The sequence below is a fragment of the Plodia interpunctella genome, chromosome 4 (genome assembly GCF_027563975.2).
Source record: "Plodia interpunctella isolate USDA-ARS_2022_Savannah chromosome 4, ilPloInte3.2, whole genome shotgun sequence".
In the NCBI taxonomy this organism is placed as follows: Eukaryota; Metazoa; Arthropoda; class Insecta; order Lepidoptera; family Pyralidae; genus Plodia; species Plodia interpunctella.
Window position 1 is genome coordinate 540,669 of NC_071297.1, and position 26,451 is coordinate 567,119.

General features: G+C 34.7%; 1 protein-coding gene and 1 long non-coding RNA gene across 5 annotated transcripts in view; one reads left to right on the top strand and one right to left on the bottom strand.

Annotated features, from left to right (window-relative positions):
* The window catches only part of LOC128669648 (uncharacterized), a 291,537-nt gene extending 274,575 nt beyond the window's left edge, over positions 1-16,962 (bottom strand). For both annotated transcript variants that reach the window (XR_008404673.1, XR_008404672.1), the window contains exons 1-2: positions 16,497-16,962; positions 15,729-15,781 (exon numbers count right to left, since the gene is read on the bottom strand). This is a non-coding gene — a long non-coding RNA (uncharacterized LOC128669648). The remainder of the gene's footprint in view (positions 1-15,728; positions 15,782-16,496) is intronic.
* A 1,830-nt stretch (positions 16,963-18,792) lies between these two features.
* Arv1 (ACAT-related protein required for viability 1) lies at positions 18,793-24,585 on the top strand. 3 transcript variants are annotated; one of them, XM_053743579.1, is made up of 7 exons: positions 18,793-18,976; positions 19,252-19,371; positions 19,602-19,732; positions 20,320-20,447; positions 20,856-20,927; positions 21,309-21,476; positions 22,758-24,585. In XM_053743579.1, the coding sequence occupies exons 1-7, from the start codon at positions 18,878-18,880 to the stop codon at positions 22,859-22,861; spliced, it is 822 nt and encodes a 273-aa protein (XP_053599554.1). In that variant the 5' UTR covers positions 18,793-18,877; the 3' UTR covers positions 22,862-24,585. The 3 variants fall into 3 exon arrangements, with proteins under 3 accessions (XP_053599554.1, XP_053599556.1, XP_053599555.1); XM_053743581.1 differs by having other exon boundaries at positions 18,808-18,942; XM_053743580.1 differs by having other exon boundaries at positions 18,920-19,058.
* Positions 24,586-26,451: the final 1,866 nt, after the last annotated feature.

Sequence of the window (26,451 nt, forward strand, 5' to 3'; positions counted from 1 at the left end):
AGCAAGAAAGCGGCTCCTGGTACGATATGATCAACGCATAAAAATAGTGTTAACAACGCATAAAAGCAAAAGATGCCAAAGCACGGTCTTTGGAACTGGAGAAGAAAAAATAGAACCAGGGCTCCGATGCTTCACGGCTGAGGAAGAAACCAAAAATACGCAAGAAAAAGAGCACAATTTCCCTATAGAGTAACGTTGCTCCAAGAAAATTCTAAACGTATTTGTTTGGATTTTTCTTGCTTACCTACCTTTTCCTGCTGCAGGAAGGAATATTGTGCATGACCATAGACATAGTCATAACCTAGAGTTATTTCGTACGTCGACAAATTGCAATTTCAATGAAAAAGCGTTACGTTGACGCCTAGGATACGCGGGTAGGTAGTCCACTTGGCCACACTTGGTGCGGTAATCACCCGCGTTGTTCCGTCCCCTGTGTTTGTTGAGCACTCCACTGCGACACTTCCCCTGCGCGACAAGTGATACAGGTATATCACGATAGATAATACTGCTAGCTTTGCTTGCAACGGGTTTTATACATTCATTTATTATTTCATTTGCTTTAAGTCCAGTGGCGTACCGTGTGAAATACATTTTATTGTTAAAATAAATAATGTTTCGGAAAATGTTTGTGCAGTGCAAATTGGCTCAGCTTATTGATCAAAAATTTATATAAAAGATAGTGTACAGACTGGCACATCTGACCCGCAATCAGGATTGGAAAATATCCTTTTGATAGTAATTTTGATAACCCCTCCTGATATTTCCTCACCAGGTTTTTATTCTAGTGGCCCGTAAAATAACAGAAAAAATTATAAAACACCTTCCTCAGGCACTATATCTATTGGTGATAACCGCATGAAAAATCCATGTATTTTTTGAGTTTGTAACGAACAGACAGCAGACGCAGAGGACTTATTTTATAAAATGTAAGGATACATATTGTTAACCTTAAATAAAAAATATATATCTCTTTACTTTCAAAACTTTTACAAGAATAATTTCATCAAGGTGTATTTTGCTCGAATTCCTAACATCTCACTTTAGGACCAGAGATCAGGGAGTCGTTACTCAGAATTATTTTGATAAGAACATTTTACAGCCGAGCGTTCTTTTACTGGTGACCTTGCGAAAGGGCACATTCAAGTTGGACTTTATTCGACTGAAAGATTTATAGGTATAACAAGGCTCTTACGAAAATCAAAGCATTTTTAGGCTTTTCATCACGTGCCATTTATTGTAAATTGAAGTCTCATTTTTAGCTATTTGTAAGTCTGAATGAAGAAATATTTTACAGGAAGTAATTAGGTATTTGGTATTTCATTTTAAAATATGGTTAGCATTACAAAAAAATTGATTGTAAATAATAAAATTCTAGCGGAAATGTTTGTTGTGGATAAAATCATGATAATAGTCAGCAATTTAAATAAAAGCAGGTCAGAAAAATAATTATTTGGTCAGCAGAGACCATGCTTGTGTGCAAAAAATTACAGCGAAATATCTCAAGAATCTTAAGTAATATTTGATTTGTGAGCTATGAGAGTTTATACTGCTGCTTTATATAACTTCAAAAGATCAACTTCAAGTTTAAAGAAACGGAAATTCACTAGAATACCGGTAGTCTCGAGTTGTATCCGTTTAAAAGAATATTTTTTAATGCTCTCTCTCACACATACACAGACACACAGGCGATAAGTAACTTGTGCCAAGTGAAAACTTTTTTATTAATTAGTATATGAAAAACATATTTAAAATCATTAAATACTTATCACCTGCTTTAAAAGTACAGTAAACGAAATTGTGCCTTATAGTCCACGTTTTAGTCGGGTCACAAGAGCATTATATGTTATTACAGAATTACTTTAACAATTTATTAGGCCAACGAGGATTCAGGTTGCTTGATCATAAGCAAACACCGCAGCCCATGAACAAACAAACTGTGCGTTTGAAATCAAGACTCAATATTTTTTTGTCGACAATGAAACCGGTAAAAACAATTTCACTTCCCGCAACTTTTTTTACATAACTGTCGATTGACTGGTAAAAAAAGCCATTGCTTTAATTCAGAGATGATGAGATGAGATTTATGAAGAAAAATCAAACTGATTAAATTTTTATAACAATGTTATGTTTTGTCTTCTTGAGATGCGCATTACCAACGAGATCAAGAATAAACGGCACAGACCAACAAACACCACCACAGACCACAGTGCCAACAAACTTTTTGAATTTACTGCACTTCACGGCACACTTTTTGTGGCCTTCTCGAGTCTGAAGCAAGTTTTTTTTGTGGCTTTAAAAAGCGTTGTGATTTTCCTACTACTGTTAAAAACATCTTCAGATTTTTTTATTTTTCAATGTATATTTCTTTATCTTTGAATATTATTTGCTTTATTCGGGAGGAGCTTAGTAGTGCAATGCTTCGATCACGAGATGGGTGACCTAAAAATGTATTACTTCGAGCTCGGAAGGCACAGCTGGGACTAATGACTTAACGGTTGCTGGCGTGGTGGTTTATTGTCCATCCTACTAATACATCCACACCTTGGAAGGCGCTCCAGTACCCCAAAAGTGAGGTGACACGGGTGATACAGATATGACATCGTTATAATCGACCTTCATATTCAAAATTAGAAATAATAGTGTGAAGGATTTTTTCCCGGCCGTAACAGTGGTGTGATGGCGCGTAAGTCGTGAGTGTGAGAGTGTGAAGGTGAGTAAGTCGTGATTTAAATAGCTTTGAAAATAATTAAACACATGAAGAAGTAGGGCGGGTCATTTTGACTTTAGACGAGCTATTTCAGCTACACACGGGAACATTTATAACACCACACTAACTAACAAAACAGCATACCAATTACCTAATAAACCACAGTTGCAACTCACGCCAAAACCTCGTGAATCTCCGTAACTTGCGCTTATCAGCCGCTAAACATCGGGATTAACTTGAGAAATGCAGGTAATTTAGCTTGCACTGCAGTTACGGTGTTTGAATAACTTTGAGGCGATCTTGTACTTAGGTGTAACGCAACATGTTGCCTCTACTATTATTTTATTGTTTTATTTTAGGTATTTTCGATTTTTTTACATTTTTATTTTTACATGCAAAATTAATAGTGGATTGTTTACACAAACGTTGCTTGTAAACAAATTTTTGAGCTTTTTTAAATTAGAAACAGATTGTCCCATGAAGTTTTTAAGTAAAAGAAAATTTTAATTCAAACCACTTGCTAATGGAGTTGTGGGCACAGCTTGTTCAAAATTAATTTAAACTATGTTAGAATTATCTCCATTAAACTTACAATGTTGTCCGGATACGTTATCTGTACGAAAATTGGGACATTTGAATATGCAAACTCTAAACCCATGTAATATCACAAGACACAGACGTGTTCTGAGATTGTTATTTACAAATGGCGTACCAGAATTAGCATGTAAGTCGCGTTTATTAATTCCCGCGCATGTAAGCAAATAAGGTTTGGAATCGCGGCCGGGTGTAATTTCCGTGTAATATCCGTGCCGTATCCGCGCTGGATCCGATATCCGCTCCACCCGATTGCCACGGAATAAGGATTCGATTAAGCTCCGCTTTTTCTTTTGTTTACTTCAAAGGTTTTTGAGATTAGCGACGATTTCCGGGTTAAAGAATGCGCAATTGACACTTTGGTGTGTTTCGATACTGTCATCTTCTTTGTCGCTTACACAGACTTTTATATTAGTCGCTTATCTTTTGCTCACATTTTTGTTTATTTTCAACATAATATAGTTTTAGCTCAAACGCGGCGATATCCCCATAGTATACACACATAAATAAATATAGGTATACAACAAAAAGTACATGAAAACTTTTTTCGGACTCGGCTATATTGGTTCGATGTATTTTTGACCGAATTTAAAAAAAAGAAGGAAGTTCCCAATTCGTAGCGATCTTTGATATATATATTTTATATTATAAACATTCATTCTTATCAGGCGTCAAAATGGGTGTCAATATTAGCTATAAAATGGTGTTATCAAGCACCTTCATTAAGGAACTATATTCCACAGATACACAATTTAATTTACACAACAATTAGTCCTATAGAAACCCTTCAATATATCACGCGTTTGGACCAAATGTTTACCTATCGTGACTATAGGTTACAAACTTGGCCCTTCCAATAATTAACGAGGTAAGGGCCGGAATTACAAACTTGGTGTTGCCCACTTTCGAAGGTTATTAGGCTGAGGTATGTGGGAACTATTCTCATTGGGAAACTTGTTGATGGATCTAGATATTATGCATACCTGGGCCCGACGGTTACCTTACCTTCAGTTTGGGACAATGTTCAACTGATTCTTTAGTATTTCCTAATTTATTAAGACTAAGAACGGATCCGATTTTTACGAAATAGGTATTTAGGAAATTTCATGCTATCATGCTATATATATTGTAGGTTGTATGTGTTTATGTTGTTACCTTAATTTTTTTTGTTTTTACAAAACTAACGGGTAGGTTCAACGAAGTTTTAATCATAAAAATAATGATTTTTAGGTGCCAATAAATATAAATCTGTTACAAATTGTGAAAAATAAAATAAACTATCTATTAGATATATATACAATATATAAAAGTTGCAATACACGATAGATACAACAGTCTCACAAACCAGAGCTTTCGATTTCGATTTCATTTATTAATAAGTATATTCCAAAATTTTTTTTTCATTTAACGGATCTATTTCATCTATTCCACACATTGCACAAAGCTATATTGTATGAATAGTATACCTTTGTGAGAAGATATGAATCTAACACAATAATCTCGAGAATCATTAAAGCCATAAATGTGATATTTACCAATACGACTTGGTTGCCCATTATACCACAAAGTTCCAATTTCTATTTACTCGATCGTTCAAGATATTCCACAGTCAATTGACATCGGAACATTATCGTCATTCAAGGTCACATCTCATGTCTGAAGACCAGGGTAGCCACCTGTCCAATATGTGCACGCTGCAGGCGGACATTTTAACATTTTTAAGTTTTGGATACTTACATACATCTGAATAAATTATGACTGGTCAAATATTTGTAAATCATAGTCGTATGGCTAAGGGTCGTGACCGCCAGTAGCTGGGGCTACCTTGTCTTCTGATAAAGCAATTCATTGAAGTGACTCGGTTTTGGCAAGAAAATATTTTAAAATCGTTTGAAATTTTCGTATTTTGAATATATGAGACATCAATTTCTTATATTATTTACGAAATCGACTTCTCAATTATTCAGAATATTTTTAGCAATACATGTAGTTTTATATTCACAATTTTATATTTCAAACTTCAATCAATCTTCAAAAATACATTTTTTAATGTTTACTTACTTTACTTCTGTTTTTTTTTTGAAGTTTTAATGGTAAAATTATTGGAATTTGGAATTTGAGAACATTCAAGTTCGAATAAATAAATAAAGATAAACGCTGTAGAAATTTTATTATGAAAGGTGTCAACCCTAATCGAGCAGTGTTTTTTTCAGCCGATAGAATCGCCAACCGACCCCGCCGACTATTAATTTTTATGTGGTATTTCGTAAATAGATTTTCAGGTAAAATGTAATAGGCTTTCGAAGCTCGAGAGCTTTCAAAAACAGGTGCTTTTCAAGGTTAATGTGGCGTTTATATTGAAGTTGAGCCTTACAATGCTTTTGTATTTGTACGAATATACCTACCAGAGTGTTCGTTACTATTTACTGCACCGACAGTATTTAAGGAATGACTTGCTTTAGTCTGCTATTCAAACAGTCAATATTTTCTTAGAAACTAAGAATAAAACCAATTTTTTAAAGAAAACGTTTTCTCTAGAGAAAACCGTATAGCCGTGTATAAAACCTACTTAGAATCTTCCAAAAGGTTTAGCTTATAGCTTATCATCTAAGCTTGGTGCTCCCCCGACGCTGATAAGATCCGCGTTACATGTGTGTTTGTATATCCGTATATCCTGTATGTTTATATATCCTGTTTACACGGCAAATTGAATTTAGGAAAAGCGGGTCGAGTATAGCGGTTGTATGTACTGAGATTAGTTCAATACACCCTCGTGTCATACACACAAGTATACACAGATGAATACCATTGGTATTTTGTTTCTATTTTTGAAATCAACATTGTAAAGTAATCCAGCGTAGGATTAGAATCACAAGTTTATTTCCTCTTTTATGTAAAATAGATTGGAGTACCTACTTTACCTAACTAACTCTATCTAAAGGATAGGTACGTAGGAATCAATAACTTTTAAACAATTACAATTTCAGTTCACGAAACACACGTTGGGGAAACTAAACGCGCCTTCTCATGCGTGAAGTGAAGCACAGCTTTGTTTCCAACAACAAAGAAGTTAAGGTAACCCGGTTAATCGATTTTAAACGCCAGTCAAGTATAAGCACACAGTGATTAACTCTGTGTACAGGACGGCAGAACAACTTTTATGAAATTATGTTTACGTTTAGTTTCATGCTAGAAACTAGTTGCAAATAACACGTGTTGTGCGCTATCCAGCGTTCTTGAATATTTTGATAATGTACGGAAACGGTCAGAAAATATTCTCGGTGATTCCCGAGAATTTTCTTCAGTTCACTCTCGTGATATTTCCGACCAGAGATCTTGTAAATCAGCAGGGATTCCTCAAGACAGGAAATTTCCAAGAAGAGAATAAAAACAATTTGCGAAACCCTAACTCTAGATGAACGAGGGCAAGCTTCACGAAGCTAGCGATATAGCTTCAATCCTATTTTCAGCAGTAGATTGCTTGTGGCTAATGGATTATGCATACGTAAATTGCACTTATATTAAAATGTCAAGTCCCAAATCATAACAAAGTATTTTTCAAGAATTCCTTTTCTAAAAATGCGTGTTTGGCTCAACGCGTCGTGCGGTTAATTGTCGAGGGTCCGGGTTCGAATCTCTCCTCTGATTTATGTCCTTCCGCGCCGGCCGACGTTTCCTTTGCACCTTCGAGATATATGGGTTAATTTCATTTGCATGAAAAAAGTTTAGGAATTCTAGTGTAATTTATTTATGTGAAAAACATTTTTTTCTTACACAAAGTTTTGTTTTAAATTGATTGATTGTAAAAAATTTACTCAATAGCACATTCCTCTTTTCATTAGTTGTTCGGTATTGTAAAGCTTTTCTCAATTTATTATCCAAATACTTACATGTAACATAGTAATAATAGCACAAGTTAAAATCAATTTAAAAAATTATGAAAACATATAATAATTTAATAGTTCTCAAAAACTTTCAACAAACACGTGAAAACAGCAGTTAGTGGCGCAATATTTCACACCCTTTTAAATAAATTGTCGACGGTGCAGAAAAATCAAGTGCGTGCGAGAAAGGGAAGGCCATGTTTCATCTTTTTTTATTTATTCCACGCACAATATGACTGATAGATTTACGGCGATCGGGGACAATTCGGCTGCAGGATTTATTGGGATCCGAGCGGAAATAATTCTATGTTACGCGGTATAAATATATAATGCATGATGTATTTGGCTAGGAAAATATGGACTGGTGAAATCAATATCATAAGCCGAAGAGTGAAATGGTATTAGCTGCTTCTGTGACTGGTGTTTCTAATGAGAATTTCAAATTAAAACGTATACTGTGTAATTGCTCAGATCTATACTTAAGATTTTTTTTTTATAGAGGTGCATAATCTTAGTTTAAAAATTCTAAAGTACACAATACCATATGAATTTATAAAATATTCATATTTTTTTCAAAATTCATGTGTCATCACACACACAGGATTTTCACGTCCAAACTTGTGTCATGTCAGCCTCAAACTAATCCATAGAACCCTACGCAGTGACTAAGCACGAAATAATTAAGAACTTCAAACTTTGCGAGGTGGTTCGTGAAGGTAACGTCGGATTATGAGATTGTAACAAACCAGCTGCATTGTTAATATACAACTGTAGGCTTTTTCCATATGGCTCCTACACTAAGGCCGAAACAGATGCAAACGTAAAATAATGTACTTTACCTAGTTAGTATGTGACCTTTTTATTACCGCAAGAAAAAACTAGCAATGTCGATAAAACCGCTAAATTCGTACTGTTTGTTGATAGTCTATTGCCGGCTTTACAGGTCTAGGGTTGAATTTGTACATGCGAGTATGTCTTGTGTGTAGGTAACTGTACTATGTACTATTTGATATAAATTTATTTACACTACAGGGCCTTCGACTCTATTTCAAGAGTATTACATAGTTTAAAATGTAAGCTACCATGATTGTGACGTCGAGGTTTTTTACAACACGATCAAAACATTTAGCAGGCAATATCACTCACTAACTGTTTTATCTAATTGTTACCGACCTGTGAAGTACGGTTGGGAGCTCACAATCAGCATTATCTCTTTTAGGAACTGAGAATATTATCCTCCTGCACATAGATAACAGGGTTAATTTAAATCTTATTAATATGCCTCTAGTACATAGCAAAAAGGATCCAGAAACCGTTAAATATCATTGATAATCAAATATTGTTGAATTTTTCGTAAATTTGATTGTGATGAAATTAAATCATGCCCCATTGCTCAGTCGCACTCCGTCGTTTCGACGTCCGTCAGTTGTAGTTAATTTCGACGTACTTCACGAAAATTTTCAGATACAGTTTTGGATGGAATATTCCAATATCGGAGGAATCCAGGCTATCTGCTGGAATCCTGAGCAGTTTCGATGTAGCGGACTATGCAAACTGGGTTGTTAACAAGTTGCCGAAGTGGGTTACGGCACAATTTACACGTAGCAAATAATAATAATAGGGATATTAGAAGTTTTATAGCTTAGTAGCTTCGCTCCCTTGTGATTATTTCAAGATAAAAAATACCTTATCCGTTATACCAGGTTATTTTCTACCCTTGTACCAAATTTCACAACAATCCGTCCAGTAAATTTACAACATACATTTATAACAAACAAACATTTACCCTATGACGCCTGTTTGACCGCGGGTCATTAACTATGCTTCTCAAAATATTATCAAAATCAGTTCAACAGTTTAGCTGTGACAGCGTGCATGTGTTTTGAAAAGAAATTATCGTTGCCTTTAAGTTTTCACCTAATTTCTATACTAGCAGAAAAGTTATTTCAAGTAAACAAATTAAAATTAGTATTTTTCCATTGAAAAATAACTCGTAAGAACTAATTCAGCCCATTTTTCACTTAAATTTGTCGATGAAACCAACAATATTCCCCAATATTTGTTGGTACATTCGGGTATATTTACCAGACGACCGAAGATCGTCTCCATTCTAAACACTGTGTTTATGTTCTAGTTGGTCTTGCGATCAACTGATATGTTTGCAGAAGGGATTAACCTAGTAGATTAATTTGTAGCTGATTCTGTTCTATTACTCTAATTGATGATGATAGATGCCTTTGTTGTAAATGCCTTTGGTCTAAATGGTCTTAATTTTGATAATATTATAAAGTTTATCAGAATGTTCCGACTTTATTAATTAGATTACACGGCCCGACTCGGCTCCGCTCAGGTAAAACCATAATAAAGTAGCCAATGTTACTCCTCAAGGTATACGTTTATACGTTTCGCGTATCTCTGGGCCAAATATCATTACAATGGGTCCGTTCATTGGTTGAGTTTATTCATATCAGTAGAAATTTGTGGCACGGATTGGGTTAAAAAAATGTAAGTATATTTTTAGAGGATTCAGGGCTTAAGAGTCGTTACATCCAAAAATGCAATTTTGAACAAGCTCATATATAAGAGATTCATTGTATTTTGTTGCACTCGAAAACTCTAGGTCTTGTCGATCATCAAACCACAAAATCTAAATGTAATAAAACGTAACGAAGTACTAGACATACTTGCAGAATATAGTCTTTTAAAGTTGGAAGCTTGCCGAAATGGCGGTATTAAAATTAAAGCGCCCAGGAGCTGTGTATATAAGAGGCAAAAACGACTCGGCTAAGACTTGACTATTTAATATTTGAGGAAGTGGAAATGTATACGGCCAGGGCCGAAATTAGGAATGCTGTGTAATTCTTTTGAGAATTTTTTATGACAATATATGAGTATTACGAATGATACTTTTTACCGTTTGCGCGAATACCATTTATCATACGTTGCAAATTGAATGAGTCTAACAACAAAGCGAGAGAGTGGCTGAATGCTGTTCTCGTATAGCGGCCCGTTCCAGCTTCACTCGGGTAAAAACATAATAAATTTTATATCCAAACGTTCTTCAGGAATAAAAAAAAACCTTTAATGGAAAGAGTTATCTATTTAAATGGTTTTGTTATACATGTCACACATGCTTTTAAACTTATTTTTTAATATAATAATTACATGAAAAAATTCTACAATCGAGCGGGAGTTGAACCCGCGGCCCTGTCTATCCGGGACAGTGCTCTTGATCACTGAGCTATCGAGACCATGCCAGTTCGTCCGAATTAATTCATCTCTTGTACGTCTTACGCCGACGTACAGTATTTTCATTAGAGAGAATAGTGGGTACTCTTAACTAATTAACAAACCTACCCCACTGTTACAAGCAAGAAATTATGTTTTTAAAAATAGAGTTATCTAGTTGTAATTTAAATTTCTCTTATACTCAGTCCGGTCCTGGATTGGCTCATACTCTCATTAAAGTGGATGTCTTTCGAGATAAACTCTTTCTAGGATAATACTTTCCGTCTCTAAATTTGTTTGTAAACTTGGATTTCGGTAAATATCCTAAAGAGTTATGTGGCGCATTTATTATTTTTTACTTATAATGAAGATTTAAAGAATTTGTAATGAACTACCTACATAAAGACTGACAAAATTTCAGCTGTGACTTTGCAACCGGCCTTTCTGACATTAACCTTCTATGGATATGCTGTTACGAATATGGAGTAGTCTTAGACCAGGGCGGAAACCACACACCACAAATAATATTTTCTAAACTGTGCATTTGTATTTAAGTAAGGTCAAGATAGAATAAACAAAAATATAATTATTTTGTAAGACAATAATCACCGGCCATGATTTTGTACAAGACAATATTTGCGCGTATAATTAAATTTTCAAGTTTGTAAAAAAACTTTATGTGCAATAAATCGTATTTTTAAATAATATATTGTATTGTGTTGTAAGTTTCGTAATGTATTATCACCCATTGGGTATTGAAAAAATAGATCATAGAAGTGAGGTAAAATACCTATTTGAAAAAGATTCCTAGAAGAGAAAATATATTATTAAGAAGACGCTAAAACCTAAACGTAATTCGGGTGGCCACACTTCGAGGAAGTCCCGTAATCCACATAAATCCTCAGTTAGGCGTCACCCTATTCGGCTGGTTCAAAGAAAAGCAATATTTTCTGTACACCGTTAATATTGACACGAGAAGGCAAACACCCTACAAGTAGCATGTTAGCGTCGCCAAATATTTCAGTAAAGTCGTTTTTATTTCTAAGAAAACTTGTAAATAAGATAACTTGTAATAATAAGATAACTTGTAAATAGGTTCCTTAAATAAAATCTCAGGAAAGCAGTAAGGATTTTTGTTAAATTTTTTAACATTTGGCTGTGGCTGTTTCTGTGTAGGTTTTTATCCTATCGTACTAATATTATAAATGCAAGTTTATTAGGATGTACGTTTGTTACTCTTTCACGCGAAATCTACTGGACAGATTGTTGTGAAATTTGGTACAAGGGTAGAATATAACCTGAAATAACACAGAAGGTACTTTTTATGCCGAAACTCCCTTGGGCCCGAATTAAATGTTTGATAAACCAAAACCTAGCGCTCTCGGAATTATTATTGACTAAATAAATAACTTTGTTGTAATAATAATTAAATTATTTCCGCACATTATCTCCGTGATTTTTTAAAACAGGCGCATCTCAAAAATTGTCTCTGTTCATTTTAGGCAAAGATTCGCCAAAAGCTGGCAAAAATATAATGTATTTGTGTGTTGGCACAAAGTCTTTGTTATTGTTGTTTGTTGAATGCACTAGACTAAAGGAACCAAATAAGTCAGACGAATTGCGCGCCGTGCGCCCCGACATTTTTAAGCAGTTTTCACAGACCTATTTAAGATTACGAAATGTACAGTCAGACGCATACATCCTGAAAATAAATTGGGTGCCCTAATGTGCCGTTGACTATACTTGTACAAGATTATTTTTATGTTAATTTTGTTCCAGTAGTTCCTGAAATGCTACAACATAGCTATTCCAACGTACCAATGTTTCTCAAGCAGAAAATGTTTGTTATTCTGTAATTTTTATATTTAAAATTCAGAAATAAACTAAACAGTTAGGCTAGTCATAGCTGGGAGCCATAGCTACCTGGTGGTGGTCCGGAGTCCGGACTAGCTTAACTGTTTTTTTATTAGAAATAAATTTATTCAAAAAACTACAGACACACACATAATAACTAAAAAAAAATTAGGATAAAAAAATTTCATACAATATGATACATTTTGTGATGATGAGATGTGATGTTCATATACCAAAACCAACTTGTCAACTTACCTTACTACGTCATAATTTTGTTTTTTTTTTTATTTCCTCTATTTTTTACATTCATTTCATCTCCTCTCACCTCGTCACCAAACATCTTAAAAGTCGAAATTTCATTAGTTATAATCGTAATGTATTCCAATTTACCATTTTATTGCTGTTGCTCTGTTATCGATGAAAACAATCAAACGACAAAAGTTGTCTCGTTATCCAAAATGGCGGTCTGAACTATCTCTAATTAGCCCGCGCGAAATAACTCATTATCTGTGGGTAAACTAACTCATTATTGTACAGTCTACTTAAAAACATGCTTGAAAACTTTATATATATATATTAAGTTTTCAAGCAAGTTTTCAATATATATATATCAAGTAATAAAGGCAAATTTAGAATGAACTTGAACGGGGCGCTATGCAAAAGATAATAATTTTACGCATTTATTTTAATAGAATGACGCTGAAATGTTCGTTATCTTCTTTTTGTAATTTTGTAAAAGAGTTAAATTATTTTCTGCTATCTACCAATAAATATATATATTTTTAAATGTTATAATTGCATGTTTAAGTAAGTTTAAAATTTTACATGCAGAAATTAATTTTATGGTGAAAAACATAATGATGATGACTATGCAAGTTAAATAAATACAGAAAATATTTTACATTTATGCCATAGGGGACAGAACCATGGCACGTTGAGGTGTATAGTGAGCTCATTGATGGAATTTAGATTCAATAGTGACAGGTCACCCATAGCCTAGAGAAGAAGCTCTAATTTATATCTCTTGATTGAATTTTACAATCTGCGCGCAAGTAAAGTAGGGCATTTTATTATTGCACGTGCATACCTTAATTATTGCACGTGCATATTGTACGTACATCTACACTCAGGTATTGAATATAGAGTTACTAAAAATCAGACTGGCTCAATACAGCTATTATACCTACATTAAACAAATCTGTGCAAATGTGATAAAGCCACAAGGACCTCTCGTCTATTTGACCTCCGCGGGAAGTGCATCCAACGGGCAGATGCATTAGCGGCCTTTGAGCTGAATATTGGTTTTATATTCCGAAACGCTGGAAAATTGAACGGATCTGCGGGCTTTTCTGCGAAATAAAATATGTCTCGTGAACCGGAATGAAATATTATTTTCGTTTTATTTAGTTGACTGACCATTTTAATATATATAATATTTAAATATATAAATACATATAATGATATAAGGACACACTTTTATTTTAAACTAGGGTTTATTTTTATACCACTATGTTTTTCAGCAACACAATACCATTTTACAAATTATAAATGTACAAATTCAACAATATTAGGAAATAACAAAACACAATTGCAATTTTATGTTGTAATCCATAAATATATAGCTGAACATCATTGATTACTAAAGCATAACCTAACAGTCAACTTAAGTCATAGAAAATTCTATGTTTTCATGGGCGTCAAAAAAGCTAGATACAGATGCTTAAAGAATGGGTAGGTAATTAAGTTCACATTGATAAGAGGTTGAGTGTATAAATTGAATTCCCTCATAAAACAATGAACAGTTTCAGTTATCCTACAGCTGCCACAGGCTATTCAATACTGCGTGTACTATCTCCAGCCTCTTTCAAAGAAACGAGATTCCAGTGTATTGTCCTAGCCACAATAGGCACAGCTCTTTACAATTAAATGACGACGTGACAGCCTCGGGTTGAGAATTGTTTCGCTTATTTATTGAACTTTTATTGGTAAAGAAGGGTGAGATACATTTTTTTATGATTCATTGAAATTGTTGCGTGTGTCTCTCTCATCCTTTATGGCTATAAGGCCCTGAAGCCTGGGGTCAACTCAAAATAAAATTTAAATTTTGAACTTTCGGCTGTGATTTTAGAAATTGTTGACTGTCTAACGTCAACCTTCTTCCTAATGAAACATGACGATGTCTAGAAAAGACTCATATCAAACTTATGTTCCCTCTCTTTGGCCGGGGATTAAAATGACAGTATTGCAGCTTACTAGAGATGAGAGCTAATGCAAACGTCTAGCTACCGGCAACAGCCGGCAGGATCCAACGACAAGACCGTCCGTTCTGAAGAGGAAATCAAACATGGATAGAAACGCGTCGTTTATGCGCGTTGCCCACGTTCGTATTGTGCTGTTACATGTTGAATACTAGGATGGCTTTGAGGTTATTTTATTGCTTTTTTCTGATTATTGCGTTGTACTTAAATGTAAAGTAAATACTGCATTAAACATATTATATGGCTAAGTAATTGACATCGTCAATTTTAGGTAACTAGAGTTGTAACAATGAATGATGATTTATAAAATATTTTGAAAATAATAATGAGATGAAAAAATCTGAAATCGAGCGGGGATCAAACCCACCACGCTCGGCCTAACCGAGACCAGTTTTACTTTTACGTGTTAGACAGAATTAATTGGTCACTTTATGTCTTTTGACACGTTCATTATCTGGTATTCCAGTAACATTATTAGCGTCTGCTTGATAGGTATACCGACTTGCTTTGCGTGCTTGTGATAATTGTTTTGCGGTGGAAATCGAACAGATTTCGTTTGATCGTGAAGCTAACCTAGCAATTACTGAGTGAGGACTGTACCAGGAACTTGCCAATAATTTGGTCGAATAGAATATTTTAATAACTACTAATATTAGTAGTACGTAAAAATAGCTTTGAAACATTTTTCCATGCTTAGATTTAAAAAGGATTTACATATTATGATTTCTGATTCTTTGCGTAGGTAGGTAGTTCCAAGAAAATATACTTTTGGAATTGGTTTAAGTATAAAACAGTAATATCGAGCAATACCTATCAAGTAAATATACGTACTCGATATGTAGGTCGTGTTAAACAACCGCATGACCGAATAAACAGATTAAGTTTAAAACTAGCGAGAGTGATCATCGGCAGTCCTATTACAACGAGCAAAAACAGACCGGCTACCTTTCACTATCACCGAACTGACACATGCCGCCGTGCCGCCGACGACATGAAATAATGTGGGTACCTTTATATTGCATAGGTAGGTACAATATGTATATTTCTTTAATCTATGATAATTACCTACCTAGTTTGTATTTGACGTAACTAAATACCTACCAGCAATGTAACTACGTCAAAACCATCAAGTTTGGTGAACTTTTAGCCGATAGTGTACCTATAACCGGCATAAAATGATACATATAAAGACTACGTACATACCTATTTATAATTCGATGTTTCATCCACAATCTCCGCTATTCACCACAGAATATCTGAAATGGAAATACATTTCGTTCAATGCATTTGCCGCGACATCTCGCGTGCTGAGTTTTACATTATTTCAGCTGCAATACGCTTTTTCTATTCAATTGTTTCTCTTGAATAGAGTTGATTAAATGATGGTATTTCCACTTTGTATTTCTATTCGTAAATTTTGCTCTGAGATTTTGTATCCTGCAATTGACTTTTTCGTCGTTGAAAAGATTTTTTTACTATGAGGGCTATCGATTCCTACTTCAACATTTAGTAAAAGGGAATAAACAGAGGTTTTAACCTAATTATTTACATTACCAACCTATTATTAGCAGGGAGTGCAGTGCACCCATGTAATACCAGCTCCACACTATCGGCGAACTAGGACAGACGCCGACGTACGTACCTAGGTACGTACGAATGAACGTACCTAGGTACGTTGCGTGGTTTGTATGTGATTATACCGCAAGAAAAAACTAGCAATGGTCGTCAAAACCGCCACATTTGGTGAACTGTTTGTCGATAGCGTGGAGCTCGCATAAAAAAGGCGCTGGCGCCGGATGGGGAGGCGCGAGTCGCTTGCAATGTTTTTCGCTCTACAACTCACTACAGGTAGGTACATAGGTAGTAGGTATAGTTGTTTTGTTTCATCATATTGTGGTAAGTATCGGACTGTGCTATATAGACGCATAGCGATTAGCAGAAAATCTTAGCCTATTGAAATCTGTCACTGACCTGTTTAGTCACGCAGGGTCGCGAGAATATTCGTCGCTCGCTGCTGGTCACATGTAATCACAAGAGTGGTATAAAAAGTTACCTTTACGGCGATTTGCAAACCAATCACTTTCACCAACAAAAGCAGTACTTAAAGCATATGTATCAATCGATGATTTATCTACAAACAAACACTCCCGGCGCGGTTGCTGCAGTCGTGGACAACCGGCGTAGTCATAGGTACGGAGACCAGTCCAACAGGGGATATATGCGATATCAACCCAGACGTCGGATGCAGAATTTAGAATAGGAGTTAACGCGAAAGACAACTCCACAAAATAAGTCGAACGCGGTTAAAACTGAATGACCTCACTGACTACATCGCATCACCACATCAGAGGACGAGAGGACACATTCAAAAAACGAAGACATAATTCTGGCCAATTAGCGAGCGCCTTTGATCGATGCGTTCGGAAAACATAATTTCTTTTTTCCTGCATACCACAACAATTTATGTGTGTTCTATTTTTAAATTATGTAAGTTAACACTTAACCTAACTTTTGCATACATTGTATTGTACGTACATTGTTTGGATCACGGGAAAGCGATGGATTAGACCGGCACAGTGCCGTATGGAGCAGTGCGAAAAAAGGCTTATCTACTCAAAGTCAGTGGTTGAAGTAGTCTGAAATTTGTTAGGATGATGTTGCCATTGTATAAAAATTTGCATAATGTAAAAATTGGGTGTTTAACAGCATTATGAAAGATACTGCACATTTTCAACATGAATAACAACTTCTATTAATAATTAAAAAACATAAACTTTGCACGCTACTAAGGTAGTTAAGTAATAATTATGTTTGGTAAGAAAGTTAAACCAAGTTGTACTTAGGTACCTACAGTATTCGCAGTATTTAGAAGTATGTAATCAAGAAGTACATCTTCGGATATGTCACATATACCTATTGGTAGGGTGTGGTACCTACATATTTGTATGAGTCAACTAACATCGTATATCTACAAATCATGAATACAAATAAATCACTCGGAAATGTAATAAATAAGAATAACTACTCACTACAACACCATTTGTTTTTCTGACATAGATTTATTCTCACGAGCTAAAACGAGTAGCTACCTATTTCATGTTTAATTGATGTCGGCAGGCTGTGTTGCTACACTGGGTTACTTGTCAAATACCATCAACCTTGCAGGCCAAGGAAGCTGAAATCAGAACCGGGACTTTATTTGAAAGCATAAAAAATAATTATCTAAATTATTATTATGTAAATGTGACAAATGAGATAACAATGTGTACCTTACCTACCCTACCTACGTAATAACCTATACCTAAGATCTTATACAGGTTAAATATCCTGTTATCAGTATTACTATTTTCCGCATGAATCCTTGTCTGCTGTTACTATTTGCGAACAGCATTCTTAACGGTGGATTTAACTTGCTAATTGCAGATAGAGCAATTAGTCACAGAGATCTGCCAGGGTAATACAATAGCTGCACAAATTGTAAGCCCTGCTTTATCGTGTTATCTACACTGTTTACGTAGATCTAGTAGAAGATGGGGTACTACATTCAGTATTCATGATATCGGCTCCATCGTCGAACGCCGACGCGAATGCATGAACATTGCGTAGTTTGTGTGAGTAAATATGCATGAAATTTATAGGTACCTATGAAATAGTTGGACCTATTCCTATCTCATGTGGCTACGCACACCACTTGTCTGTGATTTTTTCAGAAAATTCGCATAGTTACTAAAATTACGTGTATTTATCAAGTTAGGAGTACGGAGAAAGACTTAGGATAGGTGAGAAATTTACAAAGGCCCAGCTGCGGATAAAAGCTAGTACTTATTGTAAAATTGCAAAATTATTAATTTAGTAGAACTATGGAAAACAACTGAGCACAACGGAACGGTCATGGAACGGCAATGCGCTGTTGACGCAACGAAGCAATGGAGCCAGGCTCAAATAAGCAATTCACAAAGTTCCGCCGCACCTTTCTAAATCTATAACAAAATTAATGCCTCTAGCGCCATCTAGTGAGTACATTACACTTTATTGAGCAATTTTATTCTGCTTTCAAATATTGCGGTTTCTAAATTGTTATATGGGTGAAATATTATTTTGATAATTTTAAACATTTCCTTCTTTTTCAGTATTTGCATTTTAATAAGTAAAAAACATGTGTTTTAATCTTTTTGTTTAAAATTTTTGAGTTACAGTTCTGAACTTTTGCTTTGATATTTTCTTTGCGTTCGATTCTTGTTTCAGTAGGTACCTGCTGTCACTGTCAGTTTGATGTTAGCTTATCAGTTTTGGTTTTGTTTTTGTAAATGATAAGAAAAGTAATGGAATTTCTAACAGGAAAACTGTGAAAGATGGCTGAAAACAAGCAATACAGATGCGTGAATTGTGGCAAACCCCACAGTGCTCTATTTAAAACGTACGGACCGTCAGTTTTAAAACTAACCAAATGTGTAAGTCTAGTAAGGGCATAAAACAAACATTTAAGCTATACCACACCTTCTTCGATAACATCTTATGCGATATTTACATCATGTAAGAGTGTTTACTTAAAGTTTTCCATTCCTATATAACCTCATATTATATGTGGTAAATAACTCTGTGGAACATGTCTGTATGAACAGAGCTCATGGTCCTCATTATTTTATTCAGTTAATTTTTAAGATATAAGTTTAAAAGTTAAGTCTTGTCTTGTCTATGATTATTGTAAATGCATCTTCTTTTTCAGGATAAATGTAAAGGAATAGTTGACAAATACATAGAATATGATCCTGTTATTGTTATGATAGACATTGTCTTGATCTCAAAAGAAGCACAATGGCATGTTTTATATAATACAGAGTTTAAGGTTAGTGCTTACTCCTTTCGTGATCTCTACTTGCTAGAAACTTGATGATAAAAATGTTTTTTAAGTTGGTGAAGACCGATAGGTTAATTTAATTATCACTAGACTTATGTCTCAATATGTCTAACCTGCTGGCTTGACTAAATCGTAGTTAGAACAAATTTCCATTGGACTATCATCCTATCACTTCACAATTCCATACAATAAACTCATTTTCATTGCAAATGTTTCAGTCATACTGGAAGCTATTCATCATCCTAGTTATGGTGGAGACATATGGACTGTGGAGGCGAGACAGCCTGTTCAATATTGCTGTGGACTCCTTCTGTGGCATGCAAAATGGGTCTAACAATAATACATTCTTGTAAGATTTATTATAGTTAAAACTATTTTAATGAAAGTCCAAGGATTATTGGAGGATTTATTGAATAGTTGACAGGCAGCTTTTGCACCTAATGCCTATATCAAGCAATATTAAAAGCCCAAATACATATGTAATTCACTTAACATAGATATTTACGTATGTACATCATCAAAATTTAATTACTATAAAAATAGACCTTTACAGGCTCTTCCAAATTTTAAACTAACTATATAATATTACTCACAGATGTGAACTAAGCTAATAAAATCATTATGTCTATTTCATGCTTTGTGTCATCAAGGATGATATGTGAGCCAATAATCTGACAACTAAGAATGCAAATGACTGTGCAAAGTGGTGGAGAAAAAGTATTAGGAAGCGGTCTGAGGCTCTCTGGTTGATGAAGTAACCAGAAAAACTCTTATATGAGAGAGATTCTATTTGATGCTTGTTTTTATTACCCATACAGAGATTCTATGGATATCTCAATTTTTTAGTCTAGTTTATTAAACTACTGTGGTTAATTTAACCACAGGCAGGGCTGCTGGAAACAGCTGATGGTTTATAAATCTGCTATCTCTTTCCAGCAACACAGTAGTGCCAGAGATTTTTAAGAACAAATGCTGGGCGTGGGAGCAACAGAGCAGGAGCAGCAACAATGATCTGTTCATCATGGAGAAGGATTTCTATGTGCAGTTCATATCCACATTCAGTGGTATGATCTTTTGGTACATAATTGTTGTGATTTGAACCTGGCACCCGTGGCCAGGTGGAATTGTACTTGCATGAGGCATACTAATCTGGCTTATTCTGGTGAACGAAAACATTGTGAGGTTGTTGTGTTTTTGATGATTTTAAATAGTTGTTCTATTTAAAAATCGCAACTCCACCAATAAACTGCTATCTAGCTATATATGGCCTTATATATTCGCGACTGTTGGCTCTGTCTACACTGTGACGGATAAAGATGTAATGTACTACTATAAATTGCAAATGAGTAAATTTAGAATAAAGAAATGTTATATTTTCAGTTTCTGTCAATTTCTTATAGATACTTTAATCAAAATTTTATCATCGTACAGCAATTTTGAAACTTCCTCATAAATGTTACTTTAATTTCCAGGAATAGTGATGTTCATTCTGACATTTCACGGGCTGATGAAGTTGACAAAACCGGCGTCATCTCGTTATGATGGTACTTACATTATATTTATTATTTAATATTGGCTAGGGTAGTCTGCAGCCATGATAAAACACATTGGCTATGTTATTTACAAACTTCTGTTAAGTCTGGTCTATTAATACTTCTAGTATTTTTATCTGTAATAAATAAATTTCTTCATCGGAAGTGGTTACTGAGTGCACCATCAATCAGGTCATGCTTTCCATTAATAATGCATTGAAATCCAAACGTGATATATGTCTCGTGTGAACCAAATTTCAAGTCAATCGGTTAAAGATAACTGCTTCAAAATTGGGCTGAACATACATACATACATACAGTGCGAGTCAAGTGATAAAGTTAAGAGAGACTCTGCTGGCTCAATTATTATTTTTTTCATTTTTCCTTTTCCAGTATCACTTCTCCGAGTAATAAAGGGGTTTTCCCTCGCCAACATGAGTGTACTGTTCACACTGCCGATGCTGGTGTGGGGCAACGCTGACACCTCGCAGGAGACCAAGACGATTCACTACCTACTCGTGTTCGGATACAGCTTCATGGTGTTCTTCAATGTTTTCACAGGTGAATATGATTCAACTTTATTGTACACTAGAGAATATAATACACCAAAAACCTTCCTGAGGAATCACATTATCGATTTGGTGAAAGCCGTACAAAAATCCGTCTGCTAGTTTTTGAGATTATCGCCTACATACAGAAGAACAAGGATCTGAAAGAGGGAGTCTATTTTATAATATGTAAGCATCAGGATTAGCTGTTGCCCACAGTAGCCTATGAAATGTTTGGCCTTGGGTCATTAACTACCAAATTTAGTGTAGTGGTTTAGCTGTGCAAATGTGATAGACAGACTTTCACATTTATAATATTAGAATGAACTAGTTGCGAATCGGAATAAAAAGTATCATATTGAGGAATAATGTAAATTACATATTTGGTGAAAGAATTTTGAAAATCGCTTGAATAGTTCTGAAAATTACCTACTCACAAACTTAAATATTACGTTTGATAACAGTAGAGTAGTGTAGTGAGTGTGTAGATTTAAATGCTAGAATTTCTGGATAAAGGTGTTCTAGTATTATATCATACACAATATTTTGCTTGTATAATGTTGATTATACATTATTGTGAATCAGTTTGTGAATTCGGCATACATTGCTGGTTTTTCATTGCGGTAATTTAAAAGCTTTCATACAAACTACTTAATGTTCATCGACATTTGCCCGTGTTGGGCGAAAGTATGTGAGTCACACAACATCTCCGCTGTGAGTCTCATAGAGATCCTATATTAGAAGTGTAATCATTCGTCGTCAAAATATATCGGATTGACTTTGTTTATAATTAGTGAATAATAATTCAATTTAATTGTGAGTAAATGTCCATTCCATACGAGTATTTATTTCAAACATGTATGCAAAATTTCGAGATAAGAGTGAGAAGAGGTACCAAAAAAACAAAGTTACTTTCGCATTTATAATCTTAGTTAGGCTGAAATTTTATTTGCTATGGATCTTTGTTATCTGAAAATGAGCGATGTCTATGATACCCGACATTTACACTCAGCCGCTGCCACTTCTGCCAACGACGCGAGTGAGTGTTTACACTCAGCCTTCATATTCTTATTCTCTCTCTTTTTTATTTATCAACTTGCACATTATACAAATTAATAAACGAATTGATGTAGCCTGGTAACAAAACGTAATGCGGCATGTTCTATTTTGATCGAATTGCGGCGGCAACGAGTGAGGATGTAAACACTCGCTCGTGCTCGCGCTCACTCCCCGCTCACTAGGGCTGAGTGTAAATGTCGAGGAGCCGGCGATAACCCAGCCGTGGGTCGCGCAGTGGTGTACGGGCGCGGCGGCGCGCGCGCGCTGGCGGCGAGCGCGGCGCTGCGCTTCCTCGCCAGCTTCCACGTCACGCCCGCGCTGCGGACCTACATCCTCTAACACACACACACACACACGCGCACGCGCTGATGTCACTCGTCATCAACCACTGAAATGGAGAGGCTCGATAAAACAAAAGCGAAGCGTGCGTCTTCAATCCTGCATAGACCGAGTCGACCGCGCGGAGTGTTGAACCTGAGGCGGAAACAATGTTCACCGGAAAATTTGTTTTTATATCTTATATAGGTTCTTAAGTTTATAAATGTTATAAACGTGATCTTCTCCAACCCAAACTGATTATTGCAAAACAAACCGAATTTGCCGATTGTTTTAATTCAAACAACTAGAGAAACCAAAAAACAAATTTTCGGCGAAACATACTATCGGTGAAGAGTGTTTCTGTAAACTGTATCGACCGACCGCGCGATGGAATAAATAGCGGGTATCATGTTGCGTTCTTGTTCCTTTATTAGGGCACTAAAACCGGCTGGCCCTGGCTTCGCTCGGGTAGAACCATAATAAAACGCGTATGTCAGGAAGGTTTCGGACAAGTTTTTGAGTGTATCCATTAAGTACAAATAAAAATACAAATCTTTTATATTTATAATATTAGTATAGATAGTGTTACGGATTACCCAATACCCTTTTTACAATTTGCTCAATGGCAGTCGACAGTTGAAGGAAGCGGTGGTGGTGTAATGGTTAAGACGCCCGCCTGTGAATCAAAAGGTCCCAGGTTCGAATCCTATTCGTGCCATATGAGTTTGTATACAAATCTGACTCATATATAGTAGCTTTCATCGACCACCACTTGCTTCCGGTGAAGGAAAACATCGTGAGGAAACCTGCACACTGGTTGATTAATTAACTTGTGTGTGAAATGGAGAAGGCAATGGCAAACCACTCCATTAATAATGCCAAGAAAGTTGTTGTGTGTGTTTCATTCCACGTAATGACCACGACCCTCAGCCATGACGAATACGACTATGAAGAAGAGTCGACAGTAGACCTAATAGGTTAATTTTTATCGTCAATAAAGTGATGTACCTATATAATCTTTTATAATTTTTAATTACCTATATAATTTTTTTTTAATTTAATGTTTCCTGTAATTGTCTCAAATAAATAGACAAGATTAAATTTGTATAATGAAAGGCAGTGAAAACAATTTATTGATCAAAGATATTTTGTGTAAATTTATTAGTTATATCCTTCGATTTCGTTAATTAATATTTTTTCAAATAAAAACAATTTGTGACAATGACAATTATGCAAGTTGGTATTTATAAGTATTTAATGTTTTTATATAATTTTGTATAAAATATATGTACCTACGTATAGTATCTCTTATGTCATGTTTTTTTATTATTATATATTCTATCATTGATTGTGTTTGTGCGCGATATACATGAGCGAGTCCAACGTTTAAACGCGACAGTCTACTTAATTTGATTTTACTTTCACACTCGTCAGTACAAAAAATATTTACCTGTTATTTGATTTCGTTTCTCATGTATACTCGTAGACCAAACGTTGTTTATGATGGCGGCTGTATTTGGTGGATTCGACATACGAGTACGTTGTTTTTCCTAATGGTAAATAAAATCATCATACAAACTACGCAATGCACGTCCATTCGCGTCGGCATCAATCAGAGTTTGGTGATAGATTTTACCGCAAAGAAAACCAGCAGTGTACGTCGAAACCGCCAAAGTTCGGCGAACTGTTTGTCGATAGTGTATTGCCGGCTAAGTTACAAATAAAATAAACAAGTTAAATCAAAACATAGTACTTTATTTACGATTATCAAATAGTTGCACAAATCTTCGTAATACAAAAATATTGAGAAACACCTACCAACTCAATGTGGCGGGAAATATTGGTCAAATTAAGTCTATAGTATATTTCAAAACCAAAATTCTCGGAGAGAGGACATATTCTCGAGGCGTATCTATAGTCTGTAAAACTGTCATTTTCTCTATAATAATAAAAACCAACACAAAGAATATTGTTTAATGAATGTGAGAAATACTAGTAAATCAGAGATAGCTTATACTCAGTTTCTTACAATAATGTAACTTTAAAATAAGGCAAAATATACAAACAAGTGTTCAACATATAATTTGGGTAAAATATTACTCAGTCTTTGGCTTAATTTGAGCTTATTAAGCAAAAAAATCACATAATTCGTATTTTTCCTAATGAATCTACTTTACATACCACGCAAGTTTGTTATAAATATTGTGAGCAATACACCTGTTGGTTCAGATAAGAGAGTGTCAATTCTGTAATTAATCAAAATCGTGTCATTTGTTTTTCGATAGTAGTTCTCATTCACGTGCAGAGAACTATTAAAAACTGTTGAGTGACGATCATGACTTAATGTTGGCAGAATGGACACTCAAAGGCAAATATCCATTTGCCTTAAGATAGGTATCCACCTATCTTGCCCCTTGCCGATCATATTAACATCACTCTTCATATTACTCAAATCTTTATAACATATCTTTATGAAAAAGGTAGCCTATTCTGCATCATTAATTTTTGGATTTGACTGGGATCTACTTAATCTGAAATGATACAAAGTGAAACTACATATTGTAAAATGATGTGAATGTAAATGAGTCTTTTATAAGACTGCAAATAAATTGATTTATCATTAGGAAGAAAGGAGGAGTATTGTTGATTATTAGTTATTACAGAATAGACCTTATTATCTTGTAGGCACATTAATTACAATACACATGTTGAATTACATAATATACACTATCTATATAGCTAACATTTAATATGTATGCAGTAGGCAGTTACATTATCTATTATCAAACAAAATCAATGTATGGATCGAAACAATGTCAGGATAAGAAAAAATATCAATATCCATTATTTATCGTACATAATGTAAATAGGTAACAAAACAAAGTATTATTCAGGAATCTGTTCGTGCTACTGATATTTCAATTAATTATTTCCTAATAGAGTATGTCTGAATATAAACTAGTGATTGAAGTCAAAATAACTGCAGAGTCGCATTTCATATATACACAAGCATTAGATTTTTGACAACAACATAATTATATAGCAGGATGGACGTATAAAGTGTTTTTTATACGTCCATGTGTAGCAGTATGTGTGTGACAGGATAACTGCAAACAATACAGTTATGTCTTTAATAACATTCTTTGACAATAAATTATTTATTCACAAATCAACAGATCTTTGTGCCTTCTCGGTCATATCATTTAAACTTAGGTGGTCTTGCTTGCCTGTTTAGCCTGTGGTGCTCTTACTTGAAATTATAGTTTTATTTGGGTAATTGTTTACATTAAAAAAGTCTTTGTTGAATATCTAAATATGTACTGTCTAGTAAACATCTAGGTTTTTTATATAGATTGAGTGATCAAAATAATAATGTTACTTTTGAATACATACAGACTTTTTTCTGTACTTATTTGAATAAGTGACGTCATTTCCTAGGCAAACTTAAGACAACATATAAAAACTTCAGAAGAGTTTAATTCATATTTGAAACTCACATCATTAATATCAATTTGGTTTTTAAAAATCATCATCATTTTAATAATAACAGAATGGCAAGAATACTTGACCAGGGGCTAAAATTTTAAGTATTTTTTCTCTAAAACTTCAAC